General features: G+C 42.4%; 1 protein-coding gene across 1 annotated transcript in view; it reads right to left on the reverse strand.

Annotated features, from left to right (window-relative positions):
* Positions 1–13,494: 13,494 nt before the first annotated feature.
* The window catches only part of LOC126416891 (facilitated trehalose transporter Tret1-2 homolog), a 58,118-nt gene continuing 50,727 nt past the window's right edge, over positions 13,495–20,885 (reverse strand). Inside the window, exon 3 of the mRNA XM_050084775.1 lies at positions 13,495–14,963. Coding sequence (XP_049940732.1) covers positions 13,558–14,963 — 1,406 coding nt within the window. The 3' untranslated portion in view covers positions 13,495–13,557. The remainder of the gene's footprint in view (positions 14,964–20,885) is intronic.

Below are 20,885 nucleotides of genomic sequence, written 5' to 3' on the forward strand. Positions count from 1 at the left end.
CACAGTAGACACATTCTGCTTATAGGTCTATGTAATACTGGTTGTATTTACGCTTCTAGTCAATTGAGATTATGACCTCAAATGGTAGCGCATTTTTCACCTCGTGATGTACAGGGGATAGGCAAAATAATGTGAACGGCGGTGGTAACGGGGGTGTTGTGTTCGCTGGTCAACAACGCAGGTAAGGCACGTGTCGCGCTGGACTGTGCGTGTTCACTACGGACTAGGCATCAGTGCAGGTTGTTTACGAGTAGTGCACACTTCGTACTTGCATTCAGAGGCCGATGTCGACGTGCAATGAAAGACCTAACAAAGTTCCAATGAGGTCAGATTGTGGAGGCCCGATTAGCTGGAGCATCAGTAACCAAGACGGCCAACTTATTGAATGTTTCAAGAGCAACTGTTTCAACAGTCATGACAGCCTACACACAACATGGAAAGACATAATCGTGTAAAAGAAATAGTGGGCGCAAATCAAAACTAAACGACAGAGATCGTCGTACGCTAACATGAATTGTGTCAAAATAACACAAAACTACGGCGGCTAAAGTGACTGCAGAGCTTAATACCCCTCTTCGAGACGCCGTATCTATTGACACTTTCCACCGAGAACTCCATAAAGCGAATATCCGTGGACGAATTGCTATACTGAAACCATTAGCGACGACAACCAACGCAAAGAAGCGCAAAACATGGTGTCAGAACCATAAATCCTGCAAGGCTGATTAATGGAAACACGTCATATGATGCCACGAGTAAACATTCGCGTTGTTTTCAGCATCGGGCCGAGTTTATGTCGGCAGAACGCCAATAAAACGCAGCCTACAATCCTGATTGCTTGAGTCCAACGGTTAAGCATGGAGGTGGAGATGTGACGGTGTTGGCAGCCATATCATGGTATTCTGCTGGTCCCCTCATTACTCTCAAAGGCCGTGTTACATCCAAACATTATGTGAAGATTTTAGGTGATCAGGCGCACCCCATTATTCAAATGTTGTTCCCCAACAATGATGCCATATTTCAGGACGACAATGCACCGATTCACACAGCCAGGACAGTAAAATCGTCATATGAGGAGCATGCAACTGAACTGCAGCGTCTTGCCTGGCCAGCGTAGTCCCAGGACCAAAAATTATCGAACCCTTACGGGCAGTATCCTGCCCATGAACCATGGACCTTGCCGTTGGTGGGGAGGCTTGCGTGCCTCAGCGATACAGATAGCCGTACCGTAGGTGCAACCACAACGGAGGGGTATCTGTTGAGAGGCCAGACAAACGTGTGGTTCCTGAAGAGGGGCAGCAGCCTTTTCAGTAGTTGCAAGGGCAACAGTCTGGATGATTGACTGATCTGGTCTTGTAATACTAACCAAAACGGCCTTGCTGTGCTGGTACTGCGAAAGGCTGAAAGCAAGGTGAAACTACGGCCGTAATTTTTCCCGAGGGCATGCAGCTTTACTGTATGATTACATGATGATGGCGTCCTCTTGGGTAAAATATTCCGGAGGTAAAATAGTCCCCCATTCGGATCTCCGGGCGGGGACTACTCAAGAGGATGTCGTTATCAGGAGAAAGAAAACTGGCGTTCTACGGATCGGAGCGTGGAATGATCTCTTAATCGGGCAGGTAGGTTAGAAAATTGAAAAAGGGAAATGGATAGGTTAAAGTCAGAAATAGAGGGAATTAGTGAAGTTCGGTGGAAGGAGGAACAAGACCTCTGGTCAGGTGGCCACAGGGTTATAAACACAAAATCAAAGAGGGGTAATGCAGGAGTAGGTTTAATAATGAATAGGAAACTAGGAATTCGGGTAAGCTACTACAAACAGCATAGTGATCGCATTGTTGTGGCCAAGATAGATACGAAGCCCCTGCCGACTATAGTAGTAGAAGTTTATATGCCAACTAGCTCTGCAGATGACGTAGAAATTGAAGAAATGTGTGATGAAATAAAGTAAATTATTGAGATTGTGAAGGGAGTCGAAAATTTAATAGTCATGGGTGACTGGAATTCAGCAGTAGGAAAAGGGAGAGAAGGAAACGTAGTAGGTGAATATGGATTGGGGGTAAGAAATGAAAGAGGAAGCCGCCTGGTAGAATTTTGCACAGAGCACAACTTAATCATAGCTAACACTTGGTTCAAGAATCACGAAAGAAGGTTGTATACATGGAAGAAGCCTGGAGATACTGACAGGTTTCATATAGATTATATAATGGTAAGACCGAGATTTAGGAACCAGGTTTTAAATTGTAAGACATTTCCAGGGGCAGATGTGGATTCGGACCACAATCTGTTGGTTATGACCTGTAGATTAAAACTGAAGAAACTGCAAAAAGGTGGGAATTTAAGTTGATGGGACCTGGATAAACTGAGAGAACCAGAGGTTGTACAGAGTTTCAGGGAGAGCATAAGGGAACAATTGACAGGAATGGGGGAAAGAAATACAGTAGAAGAACAATGGGTAGCTTTGAGGGATGAAGTAGTGAAGGCAGCAGAGGATCAAGTAGGTAAAAAGACGATGGCTAGTAGAAATCCTTGGGTAACAGAAAAAATACTGAATTTAATTGATGAAAGGAGAAAATATAAAAATGCAGTAAATGAAGCAGGCAAAAAGGAATACAAACGTCTCAAAAATGAGATCGACAGGGAGTGCAAAATGTCTAAGCAGGGATGGCTAGAGGACAAATGTAAGGATGTAGATGCTTATCTCACTAGGGGTAAGATAGATCTGCCTACAAGAAAATTAAAGAGACCTTTGGAGAAAAGAGAACCACTTGCCAGAATATCAAGAGCTCAGATGGAAACCCAGTTCTCAGCAAAGAAGGGAAAACAGAAAGGTGGAAGGAGTATATAGAGGGTCTGTACAAGGGCGATGTACTTGAGGGCAATATTATGGAAACGGAAGAGGATGTAGATGAAGATGAAATGGTAGATATAATACTGCGTGAAGCGTTTGACAGAGCACTGAAAGACCTGAGTCGAAGCAAGGCCCGGGAGTAGACAACATTCCATTAGAACTACTGACAGCCTTGGGAGAGCCAGTCCTGACGAAACCCTACCATCTGGTGAGCAAGATGTATGAAACAGGCGAAATACCCTCAGACTTCAAGAAGAATATAACACAGCTCTACAAAATAAAATTTTTTTTTCGTTGCCAGGGAAGTTTGAACGAAAATGGGATATTGTTATGATACTCATTCCGAGTATATTTGTACTTTTTCCGAATTGGCTCTGGTTTTTGAGATATAGGTTATTTGTGGAAATGAGAGTTTCATGTGGATAATATCGACTGCAGGGTCCATATATGGTGTAATGTATTTGCTACCTGTTTTTTAATTAGTGATATTGTACTATCTTTATTAAACAATTGTGCTCAGGGAGTGCATCTGTGTGGCTGAGGATTACATCATGCAAACATCACACGGTCAGCATGTGTTCAGTCCTGTTGTGCGGTGCGTGTGTTGAAGATATTGAGGGTTGTGCAGATTTGAATTCGGCGGTACTCGACATTCATTTGTTGGCCGAGGTAATCCCCGCAACAGCCGATAGGTAGCGTTCAGTGTAAACAAGAAAAATGGCGATGGTCGAAAGTCACACACATGTGCAGTGCAGCTTCAAGGAGATAGAACCTTTTCATCGTGACGTAGCAAATAAGAGGTGAGTATTCATTTCACACAAAACAATTAATGATGTTTGTTGGATGTGATTGACATGCAAATACAAGAAGGTTCTGCATAATATGTAGTATTTGTGCAATTTTGTTTTAGGAAAACATGAGTTCTTCACGCCGTCTTTGCGTGAACCATCCAGATGAGTTCTGCTACATTTGTGGTGAATACGTTCTTCAAAAGAACAGGAAGAATATCACTCCTTTTGCGAAGGAAGCGTATCTGGCATATTTCGGAATTAAACTTGGAGATCAAGACAAGGCGTGGGCACCCCATAAAGTTTGTAAATGCTGTGTGGAGTGCTTACGGCAGTGGACAAAACGAAAAAGGAAAAGCTTAAACTTCGGAGTGCCTATGGTATGGCGAGAGCAGAAGAACCATACAGATGATTGCTATTTTTGCATTGTTAATGTGAAAGGTTTTAATAGGTTCAAAAAACGAAAGTGGGAATATCCCGATTTGGAGTCAGCAAGAAGACCGGTGGTGCACAGCAACGATGTTCCTGTACCAACCTTCACAACATTACCCACACTAACATCATCAGATGACGATGTGCACGGCGAGGAATGTACAAGTAGTGGTTCGGAATACGAAGGACGTGAGACACAACCCCAGCAGTTCGACCAGAAGGAGCTCAGTGACTTGATACGAGAACTCAATCTTTCAAAGCAAGCATTAGAACTCTTAGCATCCAGGCTTAAGGAAAAGAACTGTCTTCATCCAAGTGTTAAAATAACAGCTTACCGGACGAGAGAAGAAAACCTTCTTCCATACTTCAACCAAGAAGAGTTTATAGTGTATTGCAGCAATATACCTGGACTTTTACTTGAATTGGGGCTGCCAGAATATAGACCAGAGGACTGGCGTCTCTTCATAGACAGTTCCACTAGAAGTTTAAAATGTGTTCTCCTACACAATGGCAATCGTTACGCATCTATTCCAATTGCCCAGTCAACAAAACTTTGTGAAGCATATGCTAACATCAAGATGGTTCTGCAGAAAATTCAGTATATGCAGCACCAGTGGTTGATTTGTGTTGATTTGAAAATGGTGAACTTCTTGCTTGGACAACAAAGTGGATACACAAAGCACCCATGTTTTATCTTCATGTGGGATAGTAGGGCAAAGCACGAACATTGGAAGCAGAAAACATGACCTCCAAGGAAACATATGGCTGTTGGTGAAGCAAACATCATTAACATTAGGGACAAGATTGTTCTTCCACCATTACATATTAAGTTAGGACTAATGAAGCAATTCACCAAAGCTTTAGACAGAAATGGTAATTGCTTCACATACATCTGCAATACGTTCCCTGGACTCAGTAGCGAAAAACTTAAGGCAGGAATATTTGATGGTTCTCAAATTCGCAGGCTCATCAACGATACCAATTTTACAAGTGTCATGACTGTCACTGAAGCATCGGCCTGGAACAGTTTTGTTGCTGTTGTAAAATGTTTTTTGGGCAATCATAAAGCTCCCAATTACGAGGAACTGGTCAAAAACATGCTCACTAACTTTCAAAACTTAGGAGCTAACATGAGCATAAAATTGCACTTCCTTCACAGCCACTTGGATCGATTTCCTCGTAATCTAGGTGATTTCAGTGAGGAACAAGGAGAGCGGTTCCATCAAGATATGAAAGGAATAGAGGAAAGATATAAAGGAAGATGGGACAGGCATATGATGGCAGATTATTGCTGGAATCTGCAACGTGACTGTTCTGAAGAGACCTGTAAAAGGAAAGCGTGCAGGAAGCGGTTCGTCATAGACGGAAAATGATATACTTATAGAGAAACTTTTCAATTATGTTTTATACGTGGACAAATGCCTATCAGGTTTTCATAGAAGCTATTTATAAAGATTATTTTCTTTTTTCATTGTAGTTTGTAGCGCTCGAGTTCAGTATTAGCAATTTTTTCTAATTTTTTGAATAAATCATGCATTATCTCAAAAACTAGAGCCAAACTGCATAAATGGTTGCTATATTCGTCCTCAGCACCACTAACCCATCCTAAAGCCACTCAAATATCCTTGGCAAGAAAATGAGTGTTGACCAGTGTAATCATTCCAATCCCAAAGAAAGCAGATGTTGACAAATGTGAAAATTACCGAACCATTAGTTTAATAAGTCACGGCTGGAAAATACTAACGCGGATTCTTTACAGACGAATGGAAAAACTAGTAGAAGCCGACCTCGGGGAAGATCAGTTTGGATTCCGTAGAAATGTTGGAACACGTGAGGCAATACTGACTCTACGATTTATCTTAGAAGAAAGATTAAGGAAAGGCAAACCTACGTTTCTAGCATTTATACTGTGGTGTCACCGCCAGACACCACACTTGCTAGGTGGTAGCCTTTAAATCGGCCGCGGTCCGGTAGTATACGTCGGACCCTCGTGTCGCCACTGTCAGTGATTGCAGACCGAGCGCCGCCACACTGCAGGTCTAGAGAGACTTCCTAGCACTTGCCCAATTGTACAGCCGACTTTGCTAGCGATGGTTCACTGACAAATTACGCTCTCATTTGCCGAGACAATAGTTAGCATAGCCTTCAGCTACGTCATTTGCTACGACCTAGCAAGGCGCCATTATCATCTGCTATTTATTTTGTGATGCATGTACAGTCAGACCGATGTTCACCAATTATGGATTAAAGTTAAGTATTCCAGCAGCTACGTACTTTTCTTGATAGTATAATTACTTTACCTGTTCCAGAACTCACGCCAGCCTGCGTGAGCTTAAACGCGTGCCTTTCGGCTTCCTCCAAACCCTGTGAATTGGCTCCTGCCAATTCACAACATGTACACTTAGAGAAAGCTTTTGACAATGTTGACTGGAATACGCTCTTTCAAATCCTGAAGGTGGCAGGGGTAAAATACAGGGGGCGAAAAGATATTTACAATTTGTACAGAAACTAGATGGCAGTTATAAGAGTCGAGGGACATGAAAGGGAAGCAGTGGTTGGGAAGGGAGTGAGACATGGTTGTAGTCTCTCCTCGTTGTTATTCAATCTGCATATTGAGCAAGCAGTGAAGTAAACAAAAGAAAAATTCGGAGTAGGTATTAAAATCCATGGAGAAGAAATAAAAACTTTGAGGTTCGCCGATGACATTGTAATTCTGTCAGAGACAACAAAGGACTTGGAAGAGCAGTTGAATGGAATGGTAGTGTCTTGAAAGGAGGGTATAAGGTGAACATCAACAAAAGCAAAACGAGGATAATGGAATGTAGTCGAATTAAGTCGGGTGATGCTGAGGGAATTAGATTAGGAAATGAGACATTTAAAGTAGCAAAGCAATTTTGCTATTTGGGGAGCAAAATAACTGATGATGGTCGAAGTAGAGAAGATATAAAATGTAGAATGGCAATGGCAAGGAAAGCGTTTCTGAAGAAGAGAAATTTGTTAACATCGAGTATAGATTTAAGTGTCAGAAAGTCTTTTCTGAAAGTATTTGTATGGAGTGTAGCCATGTGTGGAAGTGAAACATGGACGATAAATAGTTTGGACAAGAAGGGAATAGAAGCTTTTGAAATGTGGTGCTACAGAAGAATGCTGAAGATTAGATGGATAGATCACGTAAGTAATGAGGAAGTATTGAATAGGATTGGGGAGAAGAGAAGTTTGTGGCACAACTTGACTAGAAGAAGTGATTGGTTGGTAGGACATGTGTTGAGGCATCAAGGGATCACCAATTTAGTATTGGAGGGCAGCGTGGAGGGTAAAAATCGTAGAGGGAGACCAAGAGATGAATACACCAAGCAGATTCTGAAGGATGTAGGTTGCAGTAGGCACTGGGAGATGAAGAAGCTTGCACAGGATAGAGTAGCATGGAGAGCTGCATCAAGCCTGTCTCAGGACTGAAAACAACAACAACAACAACAACAACAACAACTGGCAGTATTGGGTTGCAGACTCCGGAGCAGATTTCCTCCTCCGTCGTCACTACCTGAGTTAAAAAAGGTTCTGTTCGAAGAGTGGCACAACATTCCACTGGAGACTATACAATCATTATATGCCAGTAATCCAAGAAGAATTGCAGGTGTATTACGGGCAAATGGGGGTCCTATTCCTTATTAATTAAAAATTCCCAAGTAAGTACAGGTGATAACATTATTTTGCCTATCCCCTGTACCTTGCTTAACTAAAAAAGTAAACAAAAACATTAACAGTCATACTGTCAGGAAAGATCTACATCATTTTCGTCTGCCTATTACTCACATATGGCGTTCTGGATGTTGCGAAGTTTCTCATATTCACTTTAGTTACATAAAATGCCTGAGATCTACACTAATGACGTAAAATTCGAAGAGTTTCTCTCCATATTGCTCACTCCCTACCACAGACGTCTTTAATGTACTATATTTGTTGCTGTAACGTGGTAAAATGATCAGAAAGCCTTTTATTTTCTTAATGATGGTCTCGAATGCGTCCTTTGTGGGCACTTTTCGTAAGGCGATAATTCTTTCAATGTTGTTACGGCAGTCTTAAACATACTGTTCAAACATACTCAGTATCATTTGTTAGATAGCTAATGTCAGCTGGTACGCATTAGGTTCTTGCTGAGAGTCTGTGTACTTTCTGACCTCCCTGGGACATCTGTCAGCAGTGAGTCCTTCCCCTTAACTACTACAGTGTCAGGGAGAATAAAAGAATACCTGCTTATCTGTCTGAATTACGACACTACGCTTCCCGTAGCAAGAACAGGGTAATTCATGACGTACCACTGAGTTGAGGTACCATAAATTAGAACAGTGAGAGAATACACTTTTTGTCAGAATGCGTGTACACTTTACATAACAAGACCAGCTCCTACACAATAGTTAAGCGTGGCGTCACTCTTTGTTTACCGGTTACGCTTACAAAGTTTCTAGCTGAATGTGCTGTGTGACTAGTCGAGTTTCGTGATTCTAGTGACTTTTAGGAACTGAGACCATACGACTTTGAATTAAATTTCATAATAAGTAGCACCTACTGCTGTATTTTTTGGCAGTGTGAGAATTTTTAATCCGACCGCTACGTTTGGTAGAACTTAATTGCCAAATTGAACACCAAGTCGTTTCAGTGTATCGAAAGCACCGAATCTGTAGCGTTGTTTCATGTGTGGTCTGCATGTGCCACCTAAACTTAGCACAAGACAACATCTTTCAAATAAATCTACTCATTCACTTTTTATATTTAACTTGACAATTCTTTATTACGAACAATACGTACAATGTACAGCACATTACCATCAGCATTTCTAAGTTTGGCAGCTTACTCTTCCTCTCAGATGGATCTTTTGTTTAATCAGTGGCAGCTCTTCCTGTCTTTCTCGTAACAAATATTCAACTGTAGACCTACAGTTCATCAGGGGTTGATGCGGAGCTCCAGAATAGAATATTCGCTTGGTTTGATCTTAATAAAACATTTTTTGTTGTATTGACTGGAAAAAATTAGCTAAAGTAGTCTGTGTATTCAAATCACAATTAGAAAACCTAATGCGAGAGTATCCAGTAGCTACACACATCATTTTGCATCACCTCGGTTCCGAGAGTTCCGGAACCTGTACAGAAAATTGGAATAGAGATCAACATAAACATCATTTCCGCCCTTTTTATTCCTCACGAAAACCACACGTTACATGTTGTATCACCATACTGCGAGACCTTCAGAGGTGGTGGTCCAGATTTCTGTACACACTGGTACCTCTAATACCTAATAACATGTCCTCTTGCATTGATGCTTACCTATATTCGTCGTGGCTTACTATCCACAAGTTCATTAAGGTACTGTTGGTCCAGATTCTCCCACTCTTCAACGGCGATTCGGTGTAGATCGCTCAGAGTGGTTGCTGGGTCACGTCCATAAACAGCCCTTTTCAATCTATCCCATGCATGTTCGATAAGCTTCATATCTGGAGAACATGCTGGCCACTCTAGTCGAGCGATGTCGTTACCCTGAAGGAAGTCATTCACAAGATGTGCACGATGGGGGCGCGAATTGTCGTTCATGACGACGAATGCATCGCCAATTTGCAGTCGGTACGGTTGCACTATCGGTCGAAGGATGGCATTCATGTATCGCACAGCCGTTACGGCGCCTTCCATGACCACCAGTGGCGTACTTCGGCCCCACATAATGCCACCCTAAAACAGCAGAGAACCTTCACCTTGCTCCACTCTCTGGAATGTGTCTCTAAGGCGTTCAGCCTTACCGGATTGACTCCAAACACGTCTCCGACGATTGTCTGGTTGAAGGCATATGCGACGTTCATCGGTGAAGAGAACGTGATGCCAATCCTGAGATATCCATTCGACATGTTGTTGGGCCCAACTGTACCGCGCTGCATGGTGTCGGGGTTGCAAAGATGGACCTCGCCATGGACGACAGGAGTGAAGTTGCACATCATGCAGCCTATTGCGCACAGTTTGACTAGTAACACGACTTCCTGTGGCTGCACGAAAAGAATTATTCAACATGGTGGCGTTGCTCTCAGGGTTCCTCCGAGCCATAATCCTTAGGTGGCGGTCATCCACTGCAGTAGCAGCTCTTGGGCGGCCTGAGCGAGGCATGTTGTCGACAGTTCCTGTCTCTCTGTGTCTCCTCCATGTCCGAACAACTTTAGTTCACTCCGACCGCTGGACACTTCTCATGTTGAGAGCCCTCCCTGGCACAACGTAACAATGCGGACGCGATCGAATTGCGGTATTCACCGTCTAGGCATGGTTGAACTACAGACAACACGAGCCGTGTACCTCTTTCCTGGTAGAATGACTGGAATTGATCGGCTGTTGGACCCCCTCCGTCTAATATGCGCTGTTCATGCATGGTTGTTTACATCTTTGGGCGGGTTTAGTGACATCTCTGAACAGTCAAGGGGACTGTATCTGTGACACAGTATCCACAATCAACGTCTATTTTTAGGAGTTCTGGGAACCGGGATGAGGCAAAACTTTTTGTGAAGTGTATATAAAAAATAATAAGAGTGTTAACGTTAATGGCCTAACACTTGCAAACTACTATCTATCCACTGAAAAAGTCTACTAAATAGAACAATGTAAATCAATATAAACAAACAATAATAGTGGCAACATAAATTGCAAAACACTTTGCTAACGACTTTCTGTCCTTGAAGAAAGTCTAATAAACCCAACAACGTCAGTCATATGCTTGGAGGAAGTAGCTAATGAAACATGTTCAGTAATATATTCAGAAAGAAAGCAAATTGACTGTGAATGCATCCTCACACGTTTTAGTAAAAGATATAGTTCAAACATACAGGGTGAAAAAGTCTGCTTTTTTCCTGGAGAGTGGGTGATTATGTCATATGCAAGCATATATAAATTACGATACAAGCAATCAGAGGAGGGTTGATAATCACTGATCACTTGTAATACACAAAAAAATATGAATTCGTCTACTGAGGCAATACATTATTATATACTAAATTGTTATGATCAAACAGATTTCCAAATACCTTTTGCAATAGAAGTAGGTAATGAACTGCACTCAAAAACATTAGGAAAGGTAAAAAAATCTTAAGAGTGAATGAAACAAGCAATACTTTGAATAACACTATTACAGACGGAAGGAGTCTAATGGAGTACGGAAAAGAAAACAGTTTCAAAATGGGTAGGATAAAGAAATACAGTAAAAGGGATGGCGGAATACTGGACGGAAAGTTAGAGAGAACGGAAAACATGAAGAAGAAGAAGAAGTGAAATAGGTATGTGGTAGAATGAGATTTTTACTGTGCAGCGGAGTGTGCGCTGATATGAAACTTCCAGGCAGATTAAAACTGTGTGCCGGACCGAGACTCGAACTCGGGACCTTTGCCTTTCGCGGGCAAGTGCTCCACCAACTGAGCTACCCAAGCACGACTCACGCCTCGTCCTCACAGCTTTTACTTCTGCTAGTACCTCGCCTCCTACCTTCCAAGTTTCAGGTATGTGGTACGCAGACAGCCACAATGAGGAAAGAGTGAGAAGTACAAGGAGACCAGTTTGACTGTATTTTTCTACAATGTGTACAGAAGTGGACAATGTTGAGCGTGACTATTCTAATTCATTATATAAAATTTCACAATAAATGGAAATAAAAGATTAGTTATGACCACAAAATCAGTAGTGAAATGCAAATAGGCGTCCTAGACAGTTTATGAGTATTCATTACATATGTGAGGCCATTATCTAGAGCTACTAAATCACTTAGTATAATTTATTAATTTTTCAATGCTCAGTTTTCTGAAAATAGTTGCGTTCCTTATCGTCATTAATACTGTCATGTTTATCCAAATGCCGTGTGTAAAGTTGCACATTAGCACCCTTCATTTTTTAGTCCTCGTCCTGTTCTAAAGATATTTCAAACACAAAGTGTGAGCAGTTATAAGGTAATGCCGCACTGTAGTACAAGGCACTATTCCTGATTCGTGTACATTGTTCATCGCTTGACGTGTGAATGATAGCGCACATCGTTTGGATTAATATCCATGTCCATAAAGACATCTTAGCATACCTTCCCTAATACGAGGGTCACTCCAAAAGAAAGGCACAATATTTTTGTAAAAATACAGTTTTCATTCTGCATGTGTGAAAGATTTACAGTGTGTAGATACATCCTTCCCGCTTGTTTTCAAACTTAGTTCAACCTGTTCCCGTGAGTGGCGTCGTCACAGCATGTCTCCAAGATGGCTGCTACACTTGACGTTCGTCAGAAGCAACGTGCTGTTATAGAATTCCTGTGCTGTGAAAACGAGACAGTGGGCATCCACAAGAAGGTAAAAAAGGTGTATGGAGATGCTGCTGTCGATCGCAGTACAGTTAGTCGGTGGGCAAGCAGGTTACGAGATGAGAGCGGGCACGGCAGCGGCAGGCCTCGTACTGCACACACTCCAGACAAAGTGCAGAGAGTTAACGAATAGGTGACTGCTGACAGACGCATCACAGTGAACGAATTGTCACGCTACGTTGGGATAGGGGAAGGAAGTATTTGCAGAATACTGAAAGTGTTGGCGTTTGTTCCAGGTGGGTTCCCAGAATGTTGAGAGTGGCTCATAAAGAAACAAGAAAAACGGTATGCAGCGAACTTTTGGAACAGTACAAGAATGGTAGAGATGAATTTCTTGGAAGAATTGTGACAGGTGATGAAACATGGCTCCATCATTTTTCATCAGAGACGGAGAGGCAATCAATGGAGTGGCATCATGCAAATTCACCCAAGAAAAAAAATTCAAAATCACACCTTCTGCTGGAAAAGTTATGGCTACGGTGTTTTTCGATTCCGAAGGACTCTTGCTTGTGGATATCATGCCAAGTGGAACCACCATAAATTCTGATGCATATGTGACGACACTGAAGAAACTTGAAGCTCGACTGAGTCGTGTTTGACCACATCGGCAATGCACTGCCACATATCAGTCAAAAACCCATGGAAGCGATCACAAAACTCGGATGGACAACACTGAAACGCCTGCCTTACAGTCCTGACCTGGCTCCATGTGACTATCATCTCTTTGGGAAACTCTCTTCGTGGAAGAAGGTTTGAAGATGATGCACGCTGCCAAACAGTGGCTCCAGCAGGCTGGTCCAGAATTTTACCGCGCGGGTGTACAGGCGCTGGTTCCAAGATGGCGTAAGGCAGTTGAGAGGGACGGAAATGATGTGCAGAAATGAAAATATTGTTCCTAAAGGATGTATCTACACACTGTAAAACTTTCAAACATGTGGATTAAGACATGGATTTTATAAAAAATAGTGTGCATTTCTTTTGGAGTGACCCACGTACGTGCAAGGAAGACGACTACATCTGTTGCTCAGGTGCACTGGACAGCGGCTTCGACATCCGCTGTGAAACTTCTGTTAACTCGTTCGCCGCATCTAAATTTCTGATTATTGTCTATTAAGAATATCCTGCTTACGTTTGGCTCTCGACTGCAGTGACTTGATTATATCGATGTTTATGTGCCCTAGTTTTCTTCGATTCACCTCTTAGATCAGAAATAATGTCCTTTATGGGGCGATTTTTAGTTTCTGGCAAAAATAGTAGTATATACACGTTGCTAAGTATGCAGGAGACGGCATAAAACCAGTAGCATCCGTAGGGCTGCAGCCAGACGACCAGCACGACATAGAGTTTCAAAACCGCCGTTGTGGCAACAGTCTGCAGGGCGAGTCCGACAGAAATGGCGACGGGTAGCGCGTCCGGAGAGAAGAGTTCGTTCAGAATTACGAAGAGCAGAGACCCGATGCCGATGGCGCCGAGCACGAGCGAGAAGGACATGACAGAGGCGGGCAGCCACCAGACGGGGTCCACGTCGTAGCCGCTGGCTTGGGCGAAGAAGTATCCGCCGAGGGCTGTGAGGCAAGCAGCCATGCCGGCGTTGGTGGCCAAGAGGAGAGGCCGCCTTCCGGCTCGGTCCACCAGCGCCGAAGACAGGAAGGTCGCTGCGAACTGTAGGGTCGCCACCACGACGGCGGACCAGGCGGCGGAGCCTCCGTTGCCCGTCGACGACAGCATCTCGACCACGTAGTTGAGGATGGTCATGCCGCCACTCAGCTGCTGGTTGAGGATGAGCACGACGAGCGCGATTAAGCCGCGGCGGGCGGCGCGATCTTTGAAGAACTCTGGTATGGACAGCCGCTTGTGGCCCTTTTCTACCGTCCCCGAACTCAGAGTGGACTGTAGGGCCTTGAGCTCTGCGTCGACGTCGTGGCCGGCGGCGCGGAACCAGCGCAGCGACTCTGCGGCTTCTTCGCTTCTGCCTTTGGAGAGCAGGTACTGAGGAGACTCTGGCAGGAAGAAGAAGGAGCACAAGTAGAGTGCTGGGAGGACTACGGCGCCGGCGCACACGATCCGATAGGGAGCCACGGCGCCAACGGTGTAGGCGAGCAGCACCCCCGCGTTGAACATCAGGGCGAAGAAGGTGCCGAGCGACCCTCGCACGTGTTCCTGGGCTGCCTCGGAAATGTACGTGGTGGACACCACAGGCGAACAGCCTGCGCCGAACCCGGTGAGCACTCGTCCCAGTAGCAGCACTGGAAAGGATGGGGCAAACATGACGGTGAGGCCGGCCAGAATGTCGAAGGCGCCAAGCAGGTAACCGGCCAGCTTGTAGCCCCAGCGTCGGCTGACGGCGCTGGAAACCGCTGGGCCCGGCATCGAGGCCATTACCATCAGCGAAGCCACCCAGGATGACTCGTCCCTGGTCAGCGGCCGGTCCAGCGGGTTCACGCTCGGCTCCGTCGTGTTGCTCTCCAGCACGGGGAGAGAGACAGCGCTCCATCCGACAATGTATCCAGTGTTCATGGCCACGACGTTCGCTGGAAGAAGCAGATGTCTGTATTTAGTATTACAAAACTGTTGTAATAAGCACTGAAGATAGCACAGTACACTTCAAATAGTTCAGATGGCTCTGAGCACTATGGGAGTTAACATCTGAGGTCATCAGTCCCCTAGAACTTAGAACTACTTAAACCTAACTAACCTAAGGACATCACACACATCCAGGCAGGATGTCGCGCGTATCGGTAGCGCGGTTCCAGACTGAAGCGCCTAGAACCGCTCGGTCATACCGGCTGGCGCACAGTTCACAACATAATATTCACTCTTAAACTACATTTCAAAAACACCTCAATCTCTAGTTAAGTAATCTATGATCGTTTGACGATTTCAAAATGGAATAATGCGCGCTAAAAACAGGACACAGAATCGAAAGTCAACTGGCGCTCGGAAAACTGTCCGAGTTCCCGAGAACTGCTTATCAGTTTACAGGCAAGCCCCCGTCGTTCATTACTATAACGTGCCCAAACGCTGAACATGCCACACAAGCAACAATTACTTGTAAATTCTCCGTGAAGAATTTCTGCCGATTGACCGCCTTGCTCGTCTGATCTGATCGTGCCAGACTTTGTAAGTAGCCTGTTTAGGTTTTTTTATTGGTAACGCCACCTCTGTATGAAAATCACTGGCTGTGCTGTGTGCAGTCTGTGACTGCTTTGCATTGTTGTAATACTCGCCATTGTAGTGTTAGGCAGCTGGCTGTGAACAGGTGTAGCGTTGCGCAGTTGGAGGTGAGCCGCCAGCAGTGGTGGATGTGGGGAGAGAGATGGCGGAGATTTGTAATTTGTCATGAACTGCTATATTTATATATGATGATATCAAGGTAAATACATTGTTTGTTCTCTACTAATATCTTTCATTTGCTAACTATCCCTATCAGTAGTTAGTGCCTTCCATAGTTTGAATCTTTTATTTAGCTGGCAGTAGTGGCGCTCGCTGTATTGCAGTAGCTTGAGCAGCGAAGATTTTTGTGAGGTAAGTGATTTGTGAAAGGTATAGTTTAATGTTAGTCAGGGCCATTCTTTTGTAGGGATTTTTGAAAGTCAGATTGCGTTGCGCTAAAAAAAATATTGTGTATCAGTTTAATGACAGTCGTGTATAATTGTTCAAAGGGGACGTTTCATATGTCGACCCTTAGCCTAGGATACCTCACTGGAATCTTCTGATTTTTTCTTGTAGTTTGTGTAATTAGTGTAGCTATTGTTTATTGCTAGAGCGTAATTATAGAGAGAATTTCCTTTGTAGTTGTAGTTTTTCATTGTTGTACAGTAAAACAGTTGTGGCATGCATGTAGATTTGCACCAAGTATTTCGCAGCTGCGCTGGCAATTAAGTAGACATTATTTCCATTGCTATGTTATTTTATTTTGCTCTTCAAATTACGCTTTTCTGTGTTATCGTGTGAAATACTGTGACAATAATGGCGTGTGAAAAACGTAATACTAGGCTCCAAAGTAAACTGAGAAATGACAGTGAAGACGAAAGCAGTGTGTTAGCGCCGCAGAGTAATGAATTAACTAATGTTCAAAGTAGTAATTTGGTAATTGCGCATAGGGAAATGGAGCGGGCGGCAAACAATGGTGTAGACAGTGAAACAGGTAGTGAACAGGGAAGCGTTATCGATCGATTGGTCGCCAACAGCTCGCCTCAGGAATCGGGAATGACAAACACAATATTGCAAATACTGCAGACTCAGGTTTTGGGTTCCCACCGTTTTCTCAAATGAGTCAAGACACATTTTCCACTTGTCAAAATGTGAATGTTGCCGGTGCAACTTCACTGCCGAAAAGCACTGAGGAACATGTTTCAGACACCAGTGCATTGTTATTACAATTAATGCAACAAATGGGACAAAAGCTTGAAAAGTTAGACACAATGGAACAACGAGACAAACACAGCAACAGTTAGACACAATGGAACAAAATCAGAGACAAACACAGCAAAAGCTTCAAAAGTTAGACACAGTGGAACAAAATCTTAAAAAGTTAGACTCATTAGAACAAACACTTGAACAAACACGTGAAGATTTAACTACTGAGTTACATAACATTGAATCGAAATGTCAAAAAGTCTGTAATGACGTAAAAACACAAATTTGTGAGCATTTTCAACCTATTTTTTCGCGGCATGAAAATGCATTACAGAATCACGAAGCAGCCATAAAAGAACTGCAAATTATTGTTCATGAAAATCATGAGACCTTGCAAGCTAAATTTGACTCAGTTGCATCTACCGATTCGGTTATGCAACTTGCAAAAACTCAGGAAAACTTTAAGGACACAGTAGATACTCTGAAACTTGGTTCAGAAAAACACACTGAAGAAATAAGTACACTATCGGGGAAAGTAGCCGAACTTTCGGATCAGGTCACTAACTTATCTACAAAGGTAGATGATGATCTGAATGACACAAGACCCGTAGCCTTCACTGACACAGAAGAGTATGAACAAATAAGAAAATTCAAACAAAATCAGAATCAAATTAATACACAACACCAAAGAGAAATCCGGGAAGTACAAGATCAGCTGACACAGGTAATACAAGAATTACGTATTTCACAGGACACTGGCGCTCCAACACGGGAAGAGGGACTTAGAAACACGGAAAAGCCGCGAAATAATAACACAGGGCATTTCGGAAGTTATGAAAGAAATTGGCAATGTGCACCGAATTTTGAGATGGAACGGCCGACACGACCTAACAATGACCGATATGCGACTCGCCGACATGATGATTTTGACTATAAGCTGTTCATTACTACACGTAAATTCAAAACATTTAAGAATTCTGGCAACGACATTCATCCACAAGCATGGCTCCATCAATTCTCTCATTGTTTTCCTCCCAACTGGTCGTTGGAACACAGATGAGAATTTATGTGTGGCTACTTAGAGAATGAACCAGCTGTAAGAATGCGATCAGTCATTCACGATTGCCACAGTGAAGGAGAATTTTACCATGCCTTCCTCTCAGCATATTGGTCTCAAGCCACACAAGACCGAGTAAAACATGGTATCATAATGATGAAACATTTCGAACAATCTGAATTCTCCAGTCTTGTGAAATATTTTGAAGACATGTTGCACAAGAATCAGTACCTGTCAAACCCATACAGCCCCTCAGAACTCATCCGCATTTGCTTAATCAAATTACCTGAACATTTATGGCATATTATTTTAGCAGGACGATAAGTACGACACTTCCACAGAATTATCTTACAGCAAGACGCACATTTAGCGCTACAGGACACGCATTTGAGTGATTAATTTAGTACTTAAAACATTTATTTTTAAAGATATTTGAAGTACAATGATACAAAGGTTTTCAGTGATACATTTCATTTCATTGCTGTAATCTGTAACACCTGAGGGTATAATTACATTAATCCTCAGGGGGTTACACACTTACTTTGTGTACCATGTGTTTGGCAACCACAAGGAACCCTAGCTAATATGGTATTTGCTTATACAACTTTACACATCGGTACCATATTTCTCTAACACACAAATTACACAGCTATCTGATCATTTAACTGAGAGATAAACATTTTTTTACTACATCAGTGACACATGTTTACGCAATACACAGTTGGGTAACTTCACACTTATGAAACTGTATTTTGTCTGTACTTTGTAAACTGTTCATATTTTTTCGGAATCATTGTGATACTATGAGAGCTTTGAATGATGTATTTGGTAAGGGAGCATGATTTTAAAGTACGTTTGAGGAAGATGACACTATTGAAATGAGCAGAGAATTTTTTTTAGGTTTTGAAATTATTGCAGAAAGCTACGACGTTTTTGAGATTTGACTGAGGTGTTATGATGTTATTATTACGACGACGATGTGTACTATGCTGTTGAGATATGTTTATGATCAATAAGATGATGCTACCGTATATGAGGAATAAGAAGTATGTTGGAAACCAAGAATCGTACTTTAAGAGTTATGAAATGTGCGTAAATTCGTGACTGTATCACAATGCTGACGAATATTTTATTTGGACACTTATATTTATAGGATTTTCTTTCTACAGATTTGCAACGCTAATTCTTGACCTGTGAAAAATTTTTATGTGAGACTGTCACTGTAGTGGAAACTGCTGTCGTAAATATTTCCGTAAGAAAGTTAAGTGACCACCTGCACGTAATGCGTCGCGGGCACCCACCTGGGCGACAGCCGCCCGAAAAAAAGCCATTATCCTTTCAGAGGTGCAGGTGGAGAAAAAAAAAAGGAGCACTTGGAAAGGAAAGAACAATAAGAAGGGACTAGTAACAGTAACTGGACACATAATTTTCTTTTCAAGTACATGGTAATATATTTTTTACAATAAGTTGTTGTGGTGCACCACTTTAATTACTTAGACATTAAGATGTGATTATACATTTCCCTTATCTGCATTGTTATCTTTACTGTAATATTTTTTCTGCTTGAGCTATGTCATGTTTAGATATAAGCTGCTGTTTGCCAGGCATAGTGCTACTGAACTTTAATTTGTGTTACTCTGCTAAGCCAGATTTATTTTTTTGTTTGCTGCGCATTGCCTCATATTAGTTGTAATGTTGAATTGCTTGGTAATTTAGATTTACTGTAGCTTGCTTTGCGATTTTCCATTTTTTTATTGCTGTTTATATTAATTGTTTTATGTGCTGCTGCATTGCCTCGTCCCTTAGTTTAGCATCTGAGCTCAGTAGATTTAAGTTAGCTTAAGAGGGGGTAGACTATATAAGAAACTAACTATTATAAATTTATAAGAAATAGGATACTGTACAGTGGAGAAAAACTATTATTGACAGAGGATGTGAACAAAATACAGAAGGCAGGCTTAGATAGGACTTTTTGGGAATAATGATGAACAAAGGGAGATCTCCATGCAAAATACTGCAGTAAAACAAACCCTGTCCTTTCCCTTTTGTGTTATCCCACTATATGTTTGTGTACCCTTGTGTATTTGTTTTCTTCCTGTCTCTGTGTACTGTTTCATAGAACTTTTTTCTCTTCTAATACTAAGTTACATTCACTATGATGAGGAATACTGTTATCCTCAAATACAATTGGCATTAATAATGTGTTATTTACTTTGTAAAGATGTTTAGACATTATTTATTCTGTTTTGTGTTAATGCTCATGTGTGAAGTTGATGTTTCAAAAGTTATTGTGATCTTTTATTTATGTATGTACTCATGTCATAATTCCACTGATGTATATGTTAGTTCGATTCTTTTGTAAAGCCTGTACTACAAATGTTATCTGTATTATTATGTTCTTTAATGATGTATTTTGTACCTTTGTTATTGTATTCTTATGTTATAAAATTGTAATTGTCACCAGTTCATGATATTATTAACTTGTTAGTTACATTTCACTGCACACGTTTCTGTTGGTCATAGTATATGGACAATATGTGAGAAGTTGGGACTGTTAGTGTTTGCACGTGTGTTACTAATTCAGCAAGGGACTGGACAACAGCATTTCTGGTTCTAAGGACAATTCCAAAAACTTTGTGAGTGCACAAGTGGTGGTTTATGGACTTGCTATATTGTCCGCAAGACTCTTCGATGGTGATTGTGCACCTGCACATTTGCAACAGATGGCTGCTGGCCGTCTCTACCAGGACTACAGTGGGTCTGCATCTTTGATGGCCCACCAATTGCTACAAGGACTGCAGTGGGTCTGCACCTCTGGTGGCCCACCAGTACCGTAATTTCTACCAGGACTACAGTGGGTCTGCTCTGTGATGACCTACCTACCAATACTCTTCAAAATTTCGACTGACTGTGCTGTGGGTTTGCTCTGTTGTGGCCCATTACCTGTATGCATGTCAAGAGTCAGCACTGTCTTTCCGTTGGAAGGACAACACTACTTCTTCAAGACTGCATGGAAATCCACTACTTCCATGTGCAT

Source organism: Schistocerca serialis, chromosome 8, assembly GCF_023864345.2.
Source record: "Schistocerca serialis cubense isolate TAMUIC-IGC-003099 chromosome 8, iqSchSeri2.2, whole genome shotgun sequence".
Taxonomy (NCBI): Eukaryota; Metazoa; Arthropoda; class Insecta; order Orthoptera; family Acrididae; genus Schistocerca; species Schistocerca serialis.